Here is a 20,640-nt window from a genome sequence, read left to right as displayed (position 1 = left end):
CTTCAGGCTCAGTTTAAAGGTCTTTGATGAGGACACTGATAATACAGACACAAACACAGTTCAATCACATCACATGCTTTTATTATGTTTAACATGAGCAAAGTTCAACAAACTCATTTAATTATTTGTCATTTTATTACTATGTTTCTTTCTTCATTATTGTTATAATTTTATGATTGTGTTTTGTTTTCATGAGTAAGAGATAAGAGTTATGAAGCAGTGATTTTCCGTTGCTATTGCTTGTGGTATAATAACACTTGTTGGATTAGAGTCTGATTATGAAACATACACAACTGAGATTAATCAATAAACTGCTCATTTTTATCATCATTACTTCGTCTTCTGCTCTTCTCTGACTTTTTTCAAGACTGTTTTGGGTACCAGACAAGACTTGGTGTTAACAGGCTTTGGGTATTAGACAACCTTTCCTAAAACTGTTTGAATACCAGACAAAATGCATATTTTGTGACAGGATTCATCTGACGTGGAGACTTGATCTCTTACACACAGAAGTGTTCGATTGTGAGTGTTTTATGTTCCCTGGTTTCTAGAAAACTCCTTAATATGACCTGAGTAGTGTTCACTGATGACTGGAACAATGATTCATTTAGGGTTATATCAAAACCTGAATCTCCAATGATTTAAATCACATCATTATTGGTTACCTGACAATTGGCTCTGTGTGCTGCTCTCTGGGTTGATCACAGACGGCTTGAGCTGCTCCAATAAAAAAGACAAACTCCACATTAAGAGGCTAAATGACACTCTTAAAGGGGTTATATGATGTGATTTCTTGTTTTCCTTTTCTTGTGTTATGTAGCTGTTTGTGTATAAGATCTGCAGAGTTACAAAGCTCAAAGTCTCCCACAAAAGGATTTATACATATTTAGCAACAACTTATAGGTATGAAAATATATGACTCAGCAGTACTCATACTGCTCCTTCCCTAAAAGAACCATTTGACACAAATTAACATGTTGCAAATAACCAAGATAAGGTACACATTCTCAACTGATTTTTGCTGAAGGATCATCATACATACCTCTGTGGTAACTTCAGTGACATCACTGTATACGGTGTGGCTGAGTTTCCCCACCGCTGCACATTTGATCACATGTTTAGTTCCTGCTCTCAGATCAGTCAGAGTAAACATCAATCAGATGTTTCCAGTGAAATGAGCATCAGTGACTGTTGATGATGTGATGCTGTCACACATAGTGGATAGTACGCACATTGGGACGCAGGGTAGGAGTCACACTTGGGAGCCCCAAACACCTCTGATCAGGGGCGGACTGGTCATCTGGCAGACCGGGCATTTTCTCGCTGGGCCGACGTACTTTTTGGGCCGGGCCTATACATCTTCTCATACCATATTTGTCTGATCGGCCCATAAAACTCTTAGCAGCCTATAGTTTTTCTGCCTAAATAGTTGACGGCGCTGTGGTCTTTGCGGCTGTTTAATGTATTTGTCAAAAAAAGGTCAGTTTAGGATTTTTTCCCCAGACAGACCGGCCCATGAGACATTTAATCAGCAGCCCATTGGTTATTTTCTTAATTGACATTGGGCTGACCCAATCACATCTTTAAACAACTCCCCTCTCTCTCTCTCTCTCTCTCTCTCTCTCTCACACACACACACACACACACACACAGTGGTGTATTGTAACGAAGTAATAATACTTTGTTACAGTACTTAAGTATTTTTTGGGAGTATCTGTAGCCTACTTGAGTTTTTATATTTCAGCCAACTTGTACTTTTACTCCGATACATTTCCCCGAAGCATATTGTGTGACTGATTATTTTATCTATCATACTCTGCACTCCTTTCCAGAATTTCAGGATCTCTTTCCATAGGCTACACAATGAAAGAAACCTTTACACAAATTACATTTAGGACAAATGTTGCTACCAACTCTTTTAATGGCAGGTGGCAAAATCAGACAGGGGAGCACCGGCACTTCTTTTTTCCCCCACTTAAAGCACTGTCTCTGTGTGTGTGTGTGTGTGTGTGTGTGTGTGTGTGTGTGTCTGTGTCTGCGTGTGTGCGTGTGTGTGTGTGCGTGCGTGCGTGCGTGTGTGTGTGTGTGTCTGTGTCTGTCTGTGTGTGTGTGTGTGTGTGTGTGTGTGTGTGTGTGTGTGTGTGTGTGTGTGTGTGTCTGTGTCTGCGTGTGTGTGTGTCTGTGTCTGCGTGTGTGCGTGTGTGCGTGTGCGTGTGTGTGTGTGTGTGTGTGTGTGTGTGTGTGTGCTGATGTTGTTTGCGTCTCTTTTATCATCGCAGACTGCTGTCAGACTTCTCATTCTATTAACTAGTAGCCTAGACAGGGAGGAGGAGGACGAGAGCAGTGTCATGGACCCTGGAGCTGCTGTTTATGACTTAAACATAACTTTTTGTGTTTCTTTTTTGTGTTTGTTTGTTTGTTTCTGAAGAGAGAAAATTTTGTCCAAGCCAGATGAGAAGAGTAACGTAAAAGTAGCAATGCATTACTTTCCATAAAAAAAGTAACTAAGTAATTAGTTAAATTGTAGGGAGTAAGGTATAAACCTGTTTCCGCCACTAATTAATTAATCTTAATTGCGAAAAAATTCTGGGTGGGAATTTTTCCCACAACCATGTCCCTTAAGGGGATAAAATCTCAATTGTGAAAAATAAATTTTGCAAGATTTGCAAGATATAAACTCACAATTTTGACGTTTTTCTCGCAATTGGGAGTTTATATCACGCAATTCTGAGAAAAAAAGCCAGAGTTGCCCGTTTATAGCCTATGTTGCAATTTTGACTTCATTTCTCACAATTGCGAGTATCTGAGAAAAAAAAGTTAGAATTGCGAGATAGTCACAATTACCTTTTTTATTTATTTTATTTGTTTATCCAGCGGCGGAAACGGGCTTGCCTATTAATGCCATATTGTAATTTTTTTGTAAGTAAGTTGGTGAATGCTGCTGTTGTTTGCGTCTCTATGCTGCTTCTGCCCACCCATCCCGAGATGACGCAGACTGCTGTCAGCTCTCTGCACTTCAGTCTACTAACTAGACAAGGAGGAGGAGAGCAGTGGTCATGGACCCTGGTTTATGGACTCTGGAGCTGCTGGGTCTGTTTTTCTCGCTGGTCGGCTGCTTGTGTTCGCTGGTCACTCTCATGATGCCGCAATGGCTCACACTTTCCACCGAGCTCCTGTCCACCGAGAGCTTCCAGCTGGGATTGTGGGAAACCTGCGTGGTCCAGGATTTTGGGATGACCGAATGCATCCCGTACAACTCTTTGCTGGGTCTCCCATCGGATATCCGACTGGCCCGAATCCTGATGTGCACCACTGTGGCGATGGCTTTAATGGGTCTGTTATTCGCCATCCCAGGCATCAACCTGGTGAACAGCTGCAGACGCACGGAGAGCTTCGAAGCCAAAAGGACCTTGAAGATGCTCGGCGGGATCTTTAGCATCATCGCAGGTGTCCTCGGTCTCGTGCCTGTCTCGTATGTGGCACATCTGACGGTTCTCCGGTTCTTCGACGAAAGCGTGCCAAGCGTGGTTCCTCGGTGGGAGTTCGGAGATGCGCTTTTCCTCGGCTGGACGGCTGGGTTTTTGCATTTGGTGGCTGGTTTCTTGTTGGTCACTTCTTGCTTGTTTATGCAAGACGAAAGGTGTTCGCTACACCAATCTATAGCACTAAACAGAGCTCAAATAACGCGTCCAGAACGCTCTCCACGCGGGAGGACAGAATATGTGTGAGATTATTAATGAACTAATCTTTTGCGTTTTGCACTGAAATGCTCAGATATATTCAGAGATTGTAAATATAATGCTGCTGTTTTTAGTTTTTGGGCAGATTAGACTTCATTTTTTGATTACAAATCATTTTGTGAATCATTTTATAAGCCCAAACCCAAATTTGCATGTGAATGTGATTCTAATGAAACCACAGTTTAGCTACTAATCGTGGAAACAAATGATGCAAACTTTCTGAGAAAGTGCAACTTAGGTTTTTATGACTACGAGGTCATTTATGAGAGACAATTTTAAGCTAATTATCCAAATGTTACTGGAAAACCAGATGCAAGTGTATTTTTATATTTAAAAGAGAGTGATTGAATGAGAGGAAGATGTTCTCTAAAATGTCAAAGCAAAGTTGATGATCAGTCAATAAATCAGCTGAATGTTTGTCTCATGATAGGAGTGAAGAGATGCAGGTGTTTTTCTGCATTTGAGATTTTTGTGCTCACGAAATGTCAACAAATGTGAGTAGCCTGTAACATGCATATTTATAATAATATCACTTGTGAGGCTCATAAATTAAGAAATAATATTTTAAAATACTTAGAGTAAGTGGGATTCAAAGGTCTGAGAAAATGCTTTTTTGCATTGAATTTCTTTAATGCAATTTTATTCATGTATTATAATAAATAAGGGATTCTGTATTTGGCACATGTAAACAGTCACATTCTTTACTTGCATAAAAAATAGCAACCTGCTCAAAAGCAAAAGAAAAATATATATGTTTATATTTGATTAGTGACATAGTAAAGAATCTTTTACCTTAATTTTGCATCATAATGATTTGTTTTTTTAATTGAACATTTGCAATGAGTTTGCATGTTCCTCTCAGACTTTTGAACTCCCTTGCTTATATCATTTTTTTAAAGTAAATAAATAATAATAATAATAAAAACAATTCTGAACTGTGCTGCTGAAAAGCAAGTTTTTTTGCAGTATTTATTTTTTTTATTTTGCATTTTTCTCTTTTAATCAGATTTTTAGTGCTGTTTTTGTACAGATTTCACTTGTACTACATTAAAAATGAAAAAAAAACTTTATTTCCCAGTTTAAACAGATTTTCAATGTGTTCCTCTAGATTTCAAGTTCAAAAAATATCACATATTATGAATTGTGGTACTGAAAAGCAAGAGCTGAAACTGTTTTGAGTCCTGATTTACAGAGACAAACAGGTGTGAAATACACAACGTGATGATGAAATATGCAGTAATTTCAGCTCACATTCATCTATTCAAACACTGGTTGGATGTGCCAGTTAGTTTTGCAATATAACTTGAAAGAAACAATGTTATTAATACACGTTCTTCGGTGAAAGTGATGGATGACCTTCAGTTATCTTCATTGAAACAAAATTGCATTACATAAGACAATAATTATACAAGAGAAATCCAGAGTGTGTGATCTCTGAAGTGTCCTGATGGATCGGAGCCCGTAATGTTCTTCATGAGGAATGTGTCTTTGATCATCTAAATCCCTTCAGCTTCTCGTCTGAAGTGTTTTAACCGCTGTGAGTCCGTGTCCATCGGCCCGGCCCGGGTTCATGCCGTCAGATCAAAGTTCTCATTGTTGGCTTTCCACAATGGACTCATTATGACTTTGTATGCTAATCTTCCCATCTTTACATACAAAGGTTTGTTCATTATCAGGAGCACATGGTGTCGACGGCTTCCTGCCCACTTCCTTTATGATAATCAGCCGTATGGATGAAACACTTTAGTCCTGTTAAAGAATATTGCTAAAAATAGATAGGCATTAGTTTGAGATTTATGTATTTGAATTGCATATTAAATTTGGATTACATAAACTAATAAACTTAATGTGATGCATATTTGTCAGTTATGCAGAAATGAAACAGGTCAGATTACAGACCTAAAAAAATCACAGTATATGCATCTATTTAACTAATTAAATTATCAAAATGCATTTATTCAAATCGCTTAGAATCAGTATAAATCTGTTCATTGCGAAAACAATTACATTTATTCAGTTGAAAATATGAACGGTTAAAATATGGCTGTGGAACAAGCAATATTCAGTAAATTAAAATGTATTAAACTGAAACAAATTTGATTGATGCTAAATATATTAACCTGCTTAAATCAGTTTTATTTATTTCTGCCATGAAATGTCAATGTTTTATCTCACAATTCTGACTTTTTATTGCAATTATGAGTTTATATCTCATGATTCAGATCTCACAATGCAAGGAGGAAAGTGAGATATAAACTCAGAATTTATCTTCTGAGGAAATTCTGAGTTAATAATTCACAACTTTTTTCTCAGAATTGCAAAATGTTAATTGTGAAATATAAACTCAGATTTCTGAGAAAAAAAGTCAAAATTGCGAGATATCACATCAGAATCATTATTTTATTTTAACCTGTAGGGTTACAACTAGGTAATTATTACTTTTTAACTCACAATTTTGTGATATGACTTCTAGCAATTCCAAGTTTATACAATTCTGACTTTTTTCCCTCAGAATTGCAAGATATAAACACTCAATTTTGAGAAACAAAAGTGTACATTTTGACAAATAAGCTCGCATTAAAAAAAAAAAAAATGTAATTATTAAAAAAAAAAAAAACGTGTAAACGATGTAACCTCAAAAATTGCAAAAAAAAAATAAAAAATAATGTTCTTAATTTTTTCATCCCATTGTGGAAACAATCTTCCACACTGAGCAGAAATCTGTGTTTACTGCTGCTTCAGCGAGTAAGAGAGGCCTTTTGTTCTGCTGCTGTCAGTCTTGGCACAATGTGGAGCTCAGAGAGAACTGCTTTGGCACAGACTGCACTTCCAGCTGAACAATTAGTGCAGTGATCGTCTGCAGAGCGTTTCACGTGCCCTGCCACTGCCATCCTCCGCTCCGGTTCACATGAGCCGGGTCTCCAGAGGGTTGAGATGAGAGATCCACACCTACAGCCGTGGACCGAAGCCAGAGCCTCAATGACGCAAGTTTAGACCGTTTCCTAACTCAAGGATACTCAAGAGATCCACCACAGTCTTAACCCTAATCAAACACACACACCTAAATGAGCTAATTAAGGGCTTGCCAATAAGTGATCAGTATGTGAAAGCACAATTAGAGCATCCCATCTCATAGTAATTTAACATTTCATAGTGTGCATTTGTTCGGTTTTATGTACTAAAATGTCCCTTTTTCAAAGAATGAAGAGTGAGGTTATGAATAGCTACACTACACTCTTTTTTTATTTTCTGAAAGAAGTCTCTTCTGTTCACCAAAGGAGTATTTAATTGATAAACAAATACAGTAAAAAGTTTGAAATATTAGGCTATTATTGTTATTTGTCATTGTTGCATTAAATGGATCCAAAGTGACAGTAAAGACATTTAAAATGTTACAAAAGTTTTTATTTCAAATAAATGCTGTTCATTGAACCTTCTATTCATCAAAGAATCCTGAAAAATATATAAAGCAGCAAGAACTATTTTCAACACTGAAAATAATAAGAAATGTTATTAATAATAATTAAAAATAATAATAATTGATTACACTTGAGCAGAAAATCAACATATTAGAATGATTTCTGAAGGATTATGTTACACTGAAGACTGGAGTAACGATGCAAAAAAATTTGCTTTGATCACAGAAATAAATTACATTTTACTATATATTGCAATCAAAAACACTTCATTTAAATTGTAATAAAATTTAAGAGTTTGATTGTTTTACTGTATTTTTTTATCAAATGCAGCCTTGGTGAGCAGAAGAGACTTTTTCAAAAATCATAATTATTCTTTTGATCAGTATTGTACATAAACAATGTGTAATGGAGGCCTGTGGCACTAAACTCAATTTAATCTCATTGTAGTACATAGTAGCATACTATCAGTAGTGTACTTGCTTATCACTTATGACAAACAAACTTTCAGTGCATAAAACCTTGATTAAAAAAAAAAATGGATCTGGTCTCTCAGCTTATATCCATGTGAAGCTTCTCACACAAAAATAATAAAGCAGCAATAACACTAAAAAAACAAAAAATAATAATTTATTACCTGTGATTACACTGTCCTTGCAGGAAAAGGATAAAGGAAATAATCCCTTTAGTTCCTTCATTGATTTAATCATCAGGATTACAGTCTGACTCATAATTCCCTGCCAGAGCCTTTATCTTCTTCTTACAGTAATGAAGTGTTTCCTACAGTCAGTTCTGCTCCTGACTTTGGGTTTATAATCAGATTACAGACTGATCTCACATTCCTCAGGTTTTTTTTACAAGTACAGAAAAGTTTACTTTTTACTACCTCACATGTTCAATAACATCAAGTATGTAATTTTAAAAATATATTAATATAGCTCAAAGAGAGCATGCTCTATAGCAACGCCAAGGTCATTGATTTAATTTTCAGTGAAAGCATGAACTGATCAAAATTTATTATTTAAATGCAAATTCGCTTTGGATCAAAGTATCTTCCAAATGCATGAATGTAGGTATCTAAGAGAGCTATTTTTACAATAACTATGTGAAATTCAAATATTATTCAAAACCAGTGCTAAACACACGCACACAAAAAACCCTATAAAAAATAAAAGCACAAAAACAATGGAAAATAAGCTAAAAAGCAAGGGAAAAAAATTAAATACAATGCAATTAGAATGTAAACAGGTGAAATATATATTTTAAAAAATCCATCTATAATCAACTTGGTTGTACATAAATCATTTCAGCATAAATTAAATTAATCCAACTTTCAAGTTGATTTTCACATTTCATGTTTTTTTTACAGTGTGTAGGCTGTACCATGTTTTCCGGAATTACGTGGAATTACGTATTTTATCATTTGAAATGTGCTACAATTTATATAATGCATCATATAATGTAACTAACATCACACAAACGTGCAAATGAATGAAAGAGGAACTTCAGCCCAGGTTTGTTTCGCACATTTACCACACTCTGCTAGTTTGTTTAGCTTGATTTAAAAAACATATAGGCCTAGGCTTATATATTTATGAAAAAAAAAGTTTTATAATAATATTTTTAATTCCTCGTGTTCTGAAAACTGATACATTTAAAGGATTTGTTGTGGAGTGAGAGGAACTAAAATCTGTTAATAGCGTTTATAATGTTTCGTTTAATTTACCGCTATTTTACACGATCTCTGAATGTAATGATAAAATGTGACTTATACACAGATGCAACTTATCTGGGTTTTATTTCTCTCAAAATTGTAATTTTGAGCCAGCGTGACTTAAGGCAGACACATTGATCGCTTGTTCGGTGAAATTTCAGTTATTCAAACAGGAATCTGCGAGATCAGCAGAAGTTTCTTCGATCGTATTCAAGTTGAATACGCTTAATAATATAAAAGCTGCTTGGTTTGAAAGCGACTTCTGCGTGAGCTGAGCTTCAATACATCTACTATTGATAATAATCAATGTTTTTTACACGCACAAGCCAGGTGCAAATTATTTTCTGAATTATTATACAGTATTGTTTGCACATTATGATAGGCCTTAATGTAGCCCATTTATAATACTTAATGTAATTATTAGTTTTAATTAGGCTATTTAATTGTAACTATCATGGGATCGAGGAGTGTCTGTACAGTAATAGTTACACTAATGTTACACAAAGAGCCTCCAGGGGCCCAAAAAACAAAACAAAGCATCTGATAGTAATTACTGATATAAAAGTGTCTTCCAAAAATGCATGAATGCAGGTATAGCTGAATGTTGCTGTTATATCAAACGTTGTTCTCAGACACAGAGAAATTTAAAGCACAGATTTTGTATAATATTTGAATTTCACATAGTTATTAGGCTATAAAAATATACCTTAGATACCTACATTCATGCATTTGGAAGACACTTTGATCCAAAGTGACTTTATCAGCATCAGTAATTAGGACTGTACAGCATCACACACACACATCCGTCCTGAAAACAGTCTCACACATCTCAGCTTTGGAAAGCTGGATTGTCAATTCCCTGTCGGTTCACATGGGTTCCCGATGCACCTTCTCCGGGCCTGAGCGGCCTCACTTTGGGCTCCAGCACGACCGGGACCCTGTAGGACAGAAAGACCATCCCGCTAAAAACCAGAAGGACCGATGCAAAAATCCCCACGATGATACCAGGTCCAATGGACTGGTTCACCGGAGCGGATGGCATGCGAAACTCCGCCGGGAACGATATAGTCACATTGTTTACAACGGAATTGAGATTCCAGCACACGGGAACAAGCGCAGAAGCTCCGGTAAGAATAAGCAAAACCCCACCAAAAGAAAACGCCAGTCTGATGGGTTTGAATTTGTTTAATCCGAAGTAAACGTTCCTGAGGCCGTAAACGACACTGGCGTTTCCAGCCAATCCGAGAATCAGAGAAACGAGCATCAGCACCTGGGCAGCGATGATTTCCGGTGGCACGAACGACTCCGACAAACGAATCCGCTGACAGAACATGATCTCGTTGTTGGATAAAATCGGAGCGTGGCTATAAAAACACACTCTCCAAATACCAACCCAAGCCAATCCGGAGGTGATGACCGACAGATCGGACACTTCCCAAACCCTCCACTCCACCAGCCCAACGGTCACGATAACGAGCGTCCAACCGACCGTCCCCAACCAGAGCGCAACGAACTGCCTGTGAGCCGTGTGGACGAGGTAAGGCATGACTTCCGGTCTCAAACCGTGGTATCCTCCTGGAGAAGATCCATCGTGAAGAGCCTCGACCGTCTCTCTGAAGCGGTTGAATGTGAGTGCAGGTCTGTATGGAGTTAATTGCTTGTTGTGGGTTTAACTAACCAATGCCGTCTCTAAGAAACCTGGCAAACAAAGCTCTCAGACATCCCTCTGAGAGAAAGAGAAACACAGAGAGAGATTCGGTTTAGATCACCAACTTCCTGTTGATTATGTTTCAGAAAACAAACAGAAATGTAATACTTCACCTAAAGGTCATGCATGGTTGCCACGGACATGAGACTACAGCTGTTGACAAATAACAGGTCCATCACCCTTTTTTGTATTAAAAATTATGAGTAATTAAACAACATTAAAATGTACACAGTTGAATATAGAAAGTAGGTTCTGTCACAATTTAGGTAACAGTTACTATAAAATGTTTCACCCGTTTAATTGTCGAAAAGTTTGGTCAGTTACTTTGAATCAGCGATGCCCAAACTTGGCCCTGGATGACCTTTGATTTGGCCCGCCTTACCATATCATAAAGGGGGGATTGGCATAGGCCAATCTTCATTTCTAATTTATATTTTATTTTAACTTTCTTTTTCATGGAAATGTAAAAAACAAAGTGAATCTGATTTTTAAAATATTTTATACATATATATTATTTAATATAATATTTATATTAATTTTAATACAATATTTATATTAATTTTAATACAATATAATATAATATAATATAGCAACATTTACTTTTGGCTCACAGCTCCTTAATCAAGTTAGATTTTTGGCCTTTCTTATTATTTCTTATGTTTCCATTTACACCCTTAATTAGTAAATGTTGCATTCTCTCTCTCTCTCTCTCTCTCTCTATATATATATATATATATATATTTAAAAGTTTGTGGTCGGTATGATTTTTTTTTTATGTTGATGTAAGAAGTCTCTTTTGCTCACCAAGGCTGCATTTATTTGATTTTAAAATAGAAAAGAACATTAATATTGTGAAATATTATAATATTAAAATATCGAATTGTCCTTGTGAATGTATGCTAAAATGAAATTTATCGCTGTGAATTTTCAGCATCATTGTCACATGATCCTTCAGAAATCATTCTAATATCCTGATTTGAAAAATCCTTTGTAAGATTATAAATGCCACTTTTGATCAATTAAATGTGTCCTTGATGAATAAAAGTACTAACTGAATGGTAGTGTAATATGATTATTTTACATATTTGCATATTCCCATCACACTTCTTACAAGACACATGATACTTCACTGTTTGCATTTTACATTACAACTCGATGAAATGCAGACTGACTTTATATAAAACTGTCTTTCAAACATTGTCGTTCCTTTTTTTTAAGCTCTTTATGGACATCTTAAAATATTATTTTCAATAAATATGCATCAAATCATATTAAAGTTAAAAATAAATAATTAAAAGTATGAAATGATCATATTACCATATCAGCACCCAATCCACTGATCCGTGAGTTTCTCTCGATGTACAAGTGAGCATTTCCTTCATCTTCATCTTCAGCGCTCGGTGCTGGACTGGAAACCGTCTGAAACTCAACTTCCTGCTGCTCAGAAATCCTGCTCAAATATGTGGTGAATATGTTTCTGTGAATGATTGACCACGGCTCATGATCACTGTCAACATCATAAATTCAAACAATGAGGAGTCTGAGATCACTCGCCTCATATCAGAAAACACAGCGACTCATAAAGATCATAACATCATGAGGGTGGCTCCAGATCGAGTCAGGAAGTAACTTCAGTATATTCTTGTTTACAGCAAATATTTATGAATCATTTCCTTGGAGCAAGTGTGATATCAGACAGATAAATGAACTGGATGCCATCCATAACTATGAAGAGCTACAACAAAAGTTGCAATATATATTTTTATTTTTATTCCAATCTATTGCAGCAGAAGTGCACTGCAAGCGTGTTTACAAACAGTATATCACAAATTATTTTTCTGGTTCACAGGTTCATATTTTAGATATGAGTAGAGATATTATTAACCTCCCTTTCAATTAATGATGGTGTATTTTATATATAAGTTAAATATATATATCATGAAGTTAAAAAAACAAACAGAAAAGTGTAAAACATTTACATGAAAATGAGTACAGCTTTCAGTGTGGATCTAAGCAGATCTATCCTTTCAGTTAATAGCACCATTAGCTTTCCGCAGAAAAATAAATTAAACGTGTACAATATACAGGTAGAAAAGATCCTGGAGACATTTTTATACAGCACATCCCTGAAAACACGAGCGGATTCAAAGCATGAATTCACTAAGATTCTACATTAAAGAAAACTGGAATCAATGAAAAGCATTAAGAATGATTTTGCATTGATGGTAATAAATCTATCCAATGCACACAAGCAGATATGAAATACTTCTGCCAACAAGAGTCTGTGAGTCCAGGCTGAACTTAACATCGTCCAGTCCGGTCTAGACCAGTCCAGAGTTCAGTATGGTTCAGTACAGCAGTCTCTGGTCCAGCGGCAGACTGTCCTTCAGACATTTGAGCTGCTCTTCACCCAGTTTGATCTTGTCCTCCAGTTTACGCTGCTCAATGATGAGCGCTGACTTCATTTTGACGAAGTGCCGGTAGTCTGCGAGACGCTCTTCGCTGAAGTGACTGGCCAGAATCTCATAAACCAGACGCTCCCTTCGGTCCAAGTTCTCCTTCAGCTCTTTAGCGTCTTCATGCTGGCGAATCAGCAGTTTGCGTTTCTCAGTCAAAGTGTGCTGAAAGTATGACACACGAGAATCGTTTCTTGTTCAAAACATTCAGAAATTGTGTTTTTTTTCTGTCTGCTAGAACGTATTTCTCAAATTAGGACCAATTCAGTCAAATATCTCCAAACTTTTGAATAAAATCATAAAGTTGAATTCAGAGACATTCATTTCATTTTCTTTGACAAGGTGGCCACAATTTACTACCGCGAAGAAACAAATGAGGGCAAAGTGGCCAATATTCACGAAAAAAAAATAGTATTACATGCTACAATTTGTTAAAATGAGGGAACGAATTATGACTTAGCAACAATTTACTAAAACAAAAACACAAATTAGTACAACATGTCCATGATTTACTAAAGCGAGTAAACAAATTAGTACAAAGTGGCCAATATTCACTAAATCAATGGAACAAATTAGTATTACATGGTTATGATTTACTAAACGAGGGAACAAATTAGTACTACGAGGCTACGATTTGTTAAAATGGGAGACTACAACGTGGCAACGATTTCCTAAAATGAAGGAACAAACTATTACAATATGGCCACGATCTATTAAAATGAAAGAAACTAGTACAACATGGCAACGATTTACGAAACGAGGGAACTAATTAATAAGTGGTGGGAACGGATTCCTAATTTGTGGCCACGCTAAATGTATTTTTGTCCGTGTGTCATTTGCTTGGCATTGTATGAAACAAAAGGAAAAGATAATATTTCACACGCATCTCATTTATACGTTCTCACATTTCTCAGTCGAAATGTACCTGAATGTTGTTTACTGTACAAAACCATAGGACTAAATCAGTCAATTATCTTCAAACTTTTGACTGATACAGTGCAGTTCCATCATATAAAATTGAATTTAGAGACATTATTCTCATGTTTTTTGACAGAACTCCAACAAATTGGATGATGAAACAGAAGAAAATGAAAATAATATTTCACATGCATCTCATTTATACCTTCTCGTCCACTGATATTCCCTCCTCCAGGTTGTTCAGGGCGTTTTCCACGCGGGCCAGCCGACCGGACAGCGACAGCAGCAGACTGACCACTTTGTCCAGGTCGCCGACGAACATGCGAAACTTCTCCAGCTCGTTAGGTTTGCAGACAGTCTGTACGGTGGCCTCCACCTCCTCTCCCAGAACGTTATTGTCCTGCATGTCCTCCTGCAGGCTTTCACGCACCTCTCGCAGCACCTGCAGCTTCTTACTTAGGCTGTCTATCAACTCTTGCTGCAGACAGACAGACATGACAAAGACACACTTAAATCATTTTAAACGTATAACTGAGAGATGTATTACAATCCTGACATACATATGTTATTAGTGCAGAGCTGCTTAACAGAATAAACATAATTGTTTTTATACTGAACATATTTATGTGGATGTTTGAAAAATATTGTAAATAGTGTAAAATGTTCTGCACTCAAAGTGATTTATGTATCACTGATAAACATGCAGATCATTACCAGATCAAATAATCAGCTATTTTTTTCTGTTCTTGATGAAAGCAAAAAATATGAACAAATTTGACAAAGTTACAACCAATCAGTTGTTATATGTGGAGCAACCCTTTGGGCGGGGCTACCAGTCCAACACAATAAAAGTAAAAACCAAACAACAAAACGGACATAAACGCTGTACCTTCTTGCTAGACAGGTCATAATCAAGTTCATCCTCTGAATCCTGTTCCTCCATGTGTTCCTGCATGTCCTTCATCTTTATAAGCAGCTCTGCTTTAGGTGCAGATGTGCTATAATACGACGAACTGCTCACTAATGACACTGATGATGCCAAATTGTCCTCCACCCTGCAGAAATCAAAGAAAAATCCCTATATAAATGCAGTTTAATGATTCTCAAACACGAAACAGAGTCACAGATTTAAAGCCAAATACATTATACATGCTATATGTGTGTATCAGTAGAGGGCAGTAGTGTATGGTTTTCACTCTAAAGCTGTAACTGGTGTCATAAAACAGATGATCTACTAAAAGAAAAAACAATGCAACGCAGGTAAAACGGATTATAGGCTTCAAATCATTTAGGTAACGCTTATGATGAAAAATAAATGAGACATGACAAAACAGAAAATGTCACATTTTCAACTGGGTGAATCATAAATGAATGTTAAATCATAACCTGGGTTATTTTTCACCCAAAATAAGGAATAAATAAGAAATTACATTTTGATTAACCATATTTTAAATGCACCATGTTTTAGGACCAATCTTAGCTTTTTCTGCATTATGCACATTTACCACCATAATGCTCATTACCAAAAATGCCTAATTATGTAATTTACATAATGTGAAGACTGGACCTGTTTCTGTGAGATTCTCAGGCGTACCTCTGCGGTGTATTTTTGGGGGATGTCTGTTTGGAGGCTGCTTTCCTCCTCTCCAAGAGCTGCTCCCCCTGTGGAAATATTCCCTCCATTAGATCCATGGTTGTCTTCATCTTACTCTGATCCAAGATGTCCACCAGACTCTTGTCCTTCCCCATGATATCTCTGGCCAGCTCTTCTCGTTTCAGGTCCTCCTCTGAGTGTTCGCCCACACCATTGCTCCTCACCCACACTTTATTGTCTTGTACCATCTTGTAAGTCTGATGTTCTGCATTTCTACTTGGATCCGGGCGAGTGTAGGCAATAAACGGTGACTTCGATTGCTCTGGAGAATCTAGTTTTTTTAGTTGGCCAGTTTTAGGAACCTCAGAGCCTCCAGATGATTCACCATGTGGCAGATAGTTTCGGTTTTCTCTCTCTGAACTGTTTTCTGTACAGACAATCTGTATTGGGACCTTCCGCCCAGCAGTGTTTGGCTCTGATGTTTCCTCCATCTTATTACTGCAATAGGGAACAAAAATTGGCAACAATTATCATCTTAAAATGTCTAAATATAGGTCGATTAATCGTCCACAGCTATGTAGTTCTAGAAACTAGCCAGCAGGGTGGTTCCTAGAGAACCAATATCTCCCTCGGGCCGTTTTCCTGGTTGTATTTGCGCCAGCAACAGCCAACAGCGACGTCTTTATTTACAAACATCAACAACCGATGAATGGAGCACGCTGTGATCGCAGCTGTTTTTGTTGTGTATTTTTTGTGCATTTTTTCGTATTTGTCATCCTAAAAATTTGTCACGCACAGACACATTGCACACTGAGTCCGATGCGTATTAATAAATCAGTTGCGAAAAAATTCACAAAACAGTTATGGAGTCTTCAAGCAGTGAGGATGATTTTGTTGTCCTCTCGCTTCTCAAAAAGAGAAAAAGAAAGGAAATATTGGGTCCATCCAATCCTGAGAGAGGAAGGAGAGGAGAGCAGCAGGATTATCACGGGCGATTCAAAGTTTACTTCAGGATGTCAGTGGCTCAGTTTGATGCTAGCAACACTAGAGCCACATATTAGAAAGACCACCAATTTCTGTGAACTCTGTGTGCAAGGATCTTTACGGTGCTTTGTGCTGCGAGACGAAGTGGATGAACTTGACAATCGACATTCTGGATTTTGGCGTTTTCTTGTACGGTGGCTCTGAATTGTCAAAACACCTCTCAAAATGCTTGCTACGGATGCGAAAAACACAGAAAATTTAACCCGAATTGAATTTTTTTATGACGGATGAAAGTTTCAGAGGCAGTGTGTAAATGTGATTGACACAATGTGAGGTCGTATTTATTTTTCAACATGCAAAAATTTCAGACGAAAAATTCAGACTGAGTGTGCAATGGCCTTTACACATCATCGAGGCTAAGAAAATAACACAATGCTGCAGATAACAGGTAAATGCCGTTATTGCTGTTTTCCATGTTTGTGGAGTAGATATTTTTAAAAATGCTGGGTAGCCGGTGTTTTGTATGCGTTTAGCCAGTCAGCGTACACTTACGTAACTGATAGTTCCTATAGAACTGTTTTAGACACTATGCTGAAGTAGGAGCTAATTTAGTTCCCCCAAACGGAGTTCCTAGAACTAAAACCGTTCCTAGTTCCTGCGGTGCGAATATGCCAAAAAGCGGGAACTTCCGGTAATAGTTCTAGGAACTATGAAAAGAATCCTCTGGTACGAAAGCCCCTATTGTCTTAAAAGTATCAAAAACTCTACTTACCTGCATGGAACCTTTTTCTGCACAGTTGCAGGTGGTTCATCTGTGAGCCTCTGAGGAGAGAACTGAGGAGACGGAGAACGTGTTCTGCTAGCTGAGGTTACCGTCAGGTCAACGTTCTGCTTGGGAGAAATGGAGGAATGACCTAAAAGATGTAGAGTGTATGATAACATCCCCTCAGTGTCTGATCTCTGACTGTCCTCTGGTGAAGCGGTTGGGCTTTTGTCTCTCTCCAGATGTCCTGAAGGACATGGTCCTTGAGTTGGCTCAGGTGAAGAGGTCTGAATCCTAACTTCCTGGGAGGCTCTGAAAGGGCATGTAGTTTCCGGCTGTTTGGGTTGGGCAGACCTCAGCGGTTCAGGACTTTTGTTTTTAGGAAACAGCTGCTCTGACATTGGAACCTGGAGAAGGTGTGAGAAGAATGGTGGAGAATGCTTGGCATCAAGTTTGGGTTTCTGGTTGGAAGAAAGAGGCGCCACATCACTTTCCAGAACGTTCAGTGTGATGGATTTTAGAGGCTCGGAGATGTTGAGTGGACCATCCTCTCTTTCGGATACACTGTGATGTTAAAATTACAATAAAACACACTAATTATCAGTCTGTATATTAGCAAATCACTGAAAATATAATCATTTCAGATTGCTCGTAAAGACAAGAAATCCTAACCTAGCGATATGTTGGTCCTTGGGTTCAGGAGGAGATTCAACAGGAGACTTTCTGGGTGGCAGAGGGATTTTCTGAAAGAAATGTGGATCCGTTTACACAGATGTCAAAGATTCTTCTACCTGAAGGACAAACTAGCCCTTCTTAAAGATCATATCACCCATCTTAATCCACTGTGCCAGCAGCAAACTCTATATGACTATTACCACACAATACAACCTCTCAAACATCTGCTTCTGCAGAGAAAACATGGTGCATCTAATGAAATGTAGACCATGTTCAATTAACAACTTTATGAAAAGACCACCAAAGACATTTTCAGTATCATGACAAAACAAAGAATCTTCTTACCTGTCCGTAGAAGTCAGCAGAAGGGGAGGAACGGGATCTTTCATGAACACACACTGTGATGTTTGATTCCTCCAAGCCTGAGTCCAGGATGTTTTCAGCTGAACGATATCTGCCTGTTGTTCTTCTTTCCACTGGCTTCTTCTGCATGTTCCATGTAGCTTCATATTCTGCAAATGTACCGAGCCGTTGTTGCTCTTCTGTATTAAGGTCAGCATGACTTGATTTACTCTGTTTTAAGGGAGACTGACGGATGCTTTCACTGTCTCCAGTTAATCTAGTCTTTCTCTCACTGTGGTCTTCAGTGGGGCTTAGCAGGGTTTGCTTTGGAATGGGCTTTTGGAGAACTGGTTTGCAGGAACCTTGGAAGAACTTATATCGGTCCACAAAGGACCCAGCTGCCTTATCCTCAACTCCTACTTCATTGATCTTGTCCGGTTCAGAGAAGGAATGTATCTTTTTATCCATGGGAATCCTTTTACGCCCCCCAATGCGGGTGACTTGCCCTTGAACAGGACCAGGTTTTTTGGGAAGTTGACCCAGCGCAACTTCGTTCCCAGGAAGTTCCAGGTCCCTCCTCATAAACGATGTGACCTTCAGAACTTTTGCTTGGGCTTCCTTCAGATGATCCTTGTAAGTGTTGGTGAAGGAACCATCAGATGATGATGTGGAGGTCTCATTGGACTTCCAGATGTCAGAGTCCTCCTCAACTTCACTTGAGCAGGTCAAGGTAGCGGCACTTCTGCTTTTCTGAAGCTGGGCCCTCTTCTGTTGGATCTCGTTGCGCAGAGTCGTGGCATAGCGGTCACTCCGTCTTCCCTGTTTGTCACCGATGGCATCAGTTGATTCTTGACCTCCTCCTTTGGCTGTTACCGATTTTTCTGCCATCTTCTTGCTCTCCTGGGCCAAAGAGTGCAACATGGGTGTCTTGTGTGGACAGATCTTGTGATCCTGCTTGCTGATCCATGGATTGTCCTGGTGGTAAGTGGACACAGAGTTCTTCTGCTCCGTCTGGTGATTTGGTACATGCCTGGAAGGCTGCGGCTTAACTCCATCTTTCTTCTTTGGAGTCTCTTTTTCTCCGGAGCTGGACTTTGAAATCAGATGATTTGGTACAGGGGACGTGACTTGAGATAAAGGAGGACTGATGGCCTGTTTGTTGTAACCATTGGAGCTCTTGCTCTCAGGTACACTGAGGTACGGCTGGGTATACTTTGTCTTTACAACCTTTTGAGAACCAACAAAGGTTCTGTTTATGGCAACTTGGGTGGTTCCCATTTCAGACCTCCGTTCATCTCCCATCCAACCCTGTGGAGGTGATTCCAAGGATGGCTGCTGGGCAGTGATGCAGTAGTAACGGAAATGAGCCTGGCCCTCATGGTTAGGGTCAAAGGCCATGGAGGTTCTGGTTTGGTTTCGACTGCCGGTGTTGGTGGGCAAATCTTGAAGACTTCGGTAGTAGTTCCCAACACTTGGGGTCTTTGCTGAACTTGCAGAGTTGGGGTATGCAGAAAAGGTACTATCATCGCTGTGCTGTCTCTGATGCTGAAGTTCATATGTAAATGGGTTCTGGCCTTGTCTAACATCAATGCTTGACTTGGAAAAGAGTTTAGTAGGGTTTACCTGATTAGGGTAGTCCTCAACCTGAAGATACGGCTGAAGAAAGTCCTTTTTTAGAGGTGGATTGTAGCCGTGTCTCGCTTCATGCCCGTCCAACTGTCGGTCCACAGCTCTGCAGTGAGGTTTCTGTGGCGGATAAACAGAAAGTCCTTCAGGGAACGATCCCACCAAGCTCTTCTCATGAACTCTAGTGGCAGTGAAACTATCACTACGCAACGGTGGAGAAGGAGCTTGAGTAGTGGAAATCTTGTTCTCAGGGATATGCCACACAGGTCTATGGTTGGATCTCCCATTGGAGGAGAATTTGGAGCTAGCTTGCTCCTCCACACTGGGACTCACTCGTCCACCATTACCAATTGGGGTCTGTGGGTATCTATGGCAGTCATTGGGAACTCCTAGATCACTGGGAATGACTCTATAAAACATCCCTTCTGTGCTAGCGACAGCTCGAGGTGCACTATGGTCAGTAGTAGGTTTGAAATTGTTTGCTGATGGATTGCTGATGGCACTCTCAAGAACTGGGTGATCTGCTCCACCACTGGGTTTGCTCAATAAAGGCTGCTCTTTTGAGAAAGCGTGAGATGAGGGCGCTACACTTTCCATATTTCCCACAGAGCTGAACTGGCAGGATACTTGTTGCAGATTGGTCTGTCCCCAACAGCTGGTGAAGTCTTTTGAGGGTGACCTGGTATGAAACAAAGCAAATTAAT

General features: G+C 38.6%; 3 protein-coding genes across 4 annotated transcripts in view; 1 reads left to right on the top strand and 2 right to left on the bottom strand.

The window, feature by feature from the left end:
- Window positions 1-3,056: 3,056 nt before the first annotated feature.
- On the top strand, window positions 3,057-3,728 carry LOC306854987 (putative claudin-24; the record flags this gene model as incomplete). Its single annotated transcript, XM_079393356.1, has 1 exon — window positions 3,057-3,728. One exon carries the CDS (start codon window positions 3,057-3,059, stop codon window positions 3,726-3,728), a length of 672 nt encoding a protein of 223 aa, XP_079249482.1.
- Window positions 3,729-9,699: 5,971 nt separating this feature from the next.
- On the bottom strand, window positions 9,700-10,416 carry LOC306854751 (claudin-34-like; the record flags this gene model as incomplete). Its single annotated transcript, XM_079392991.1, has 1 exon — window positions 9,700-10,416. One exon carries the CDS (start codon window positions 10,414-10,416, stop codon window positions 9,700-9,702), a length of 717 nt encoding a protein of 238 aa, XP_079249117.1.
- A 1,810-nt stretch (window positions 10,417-12,226) lies between these two features.
- LOC306855444 (protein Shroom2-like) overlaps window positions 12,227-20,640 on the bottom strand; it is a 28,020-nt gene continuing 19,606 nt past the window's right edge. For both annotated transcript variants that reach the window (XM_079394181.1, XM_079394182.1), the window contains 7 exons: window positions 18,314-20,615; window positions 17,966-18,036; window positions 17,303-17,857; window positions 15,547-16,044; window positions 14,842-15,007; window positions 14,158-14,430; window positions 12,227-13,199 (listed from right to left, as the gene is read on the bottom strand). In XM_079394181.1, the coding sequence (XP_079250307.1) occupies window positions 12,927-13,199; window positions 14,158-14,430; window positions 14,842-15,007; window positions 15,547-16,044; window positions 17,303-17,857; window positions 17,966-18,036; window positions 18,314-20,615 (4,138 nt within the window). In that variant the 3' untranslated portion in view covers window positions 12,227-12,926. The remainder of the gene's footprint in view (window positions 13,200-14,157; window positions 14,431-14,841; window positions 15,008-15,546; window positions 16,045-17,302; window positions 17,858-17,965; window positions 18,037-18,313; window positions 20,616-20,640) is intronic.

Source organism: Barbus barbus, assembly GCF_936440315.1.
Source record: "Barbus barbus genome assembly, chromosome: 35".
Taxonomy (NCBI): Eukaryota; Metazoa; Chordata; class Actinopteri; order Cypriniformes; family Cyprinidae; genus Barbus; species Barbus barbus.
This window is presented reverse-complemented; position numbering and strand designations above follow the sequence as displayed.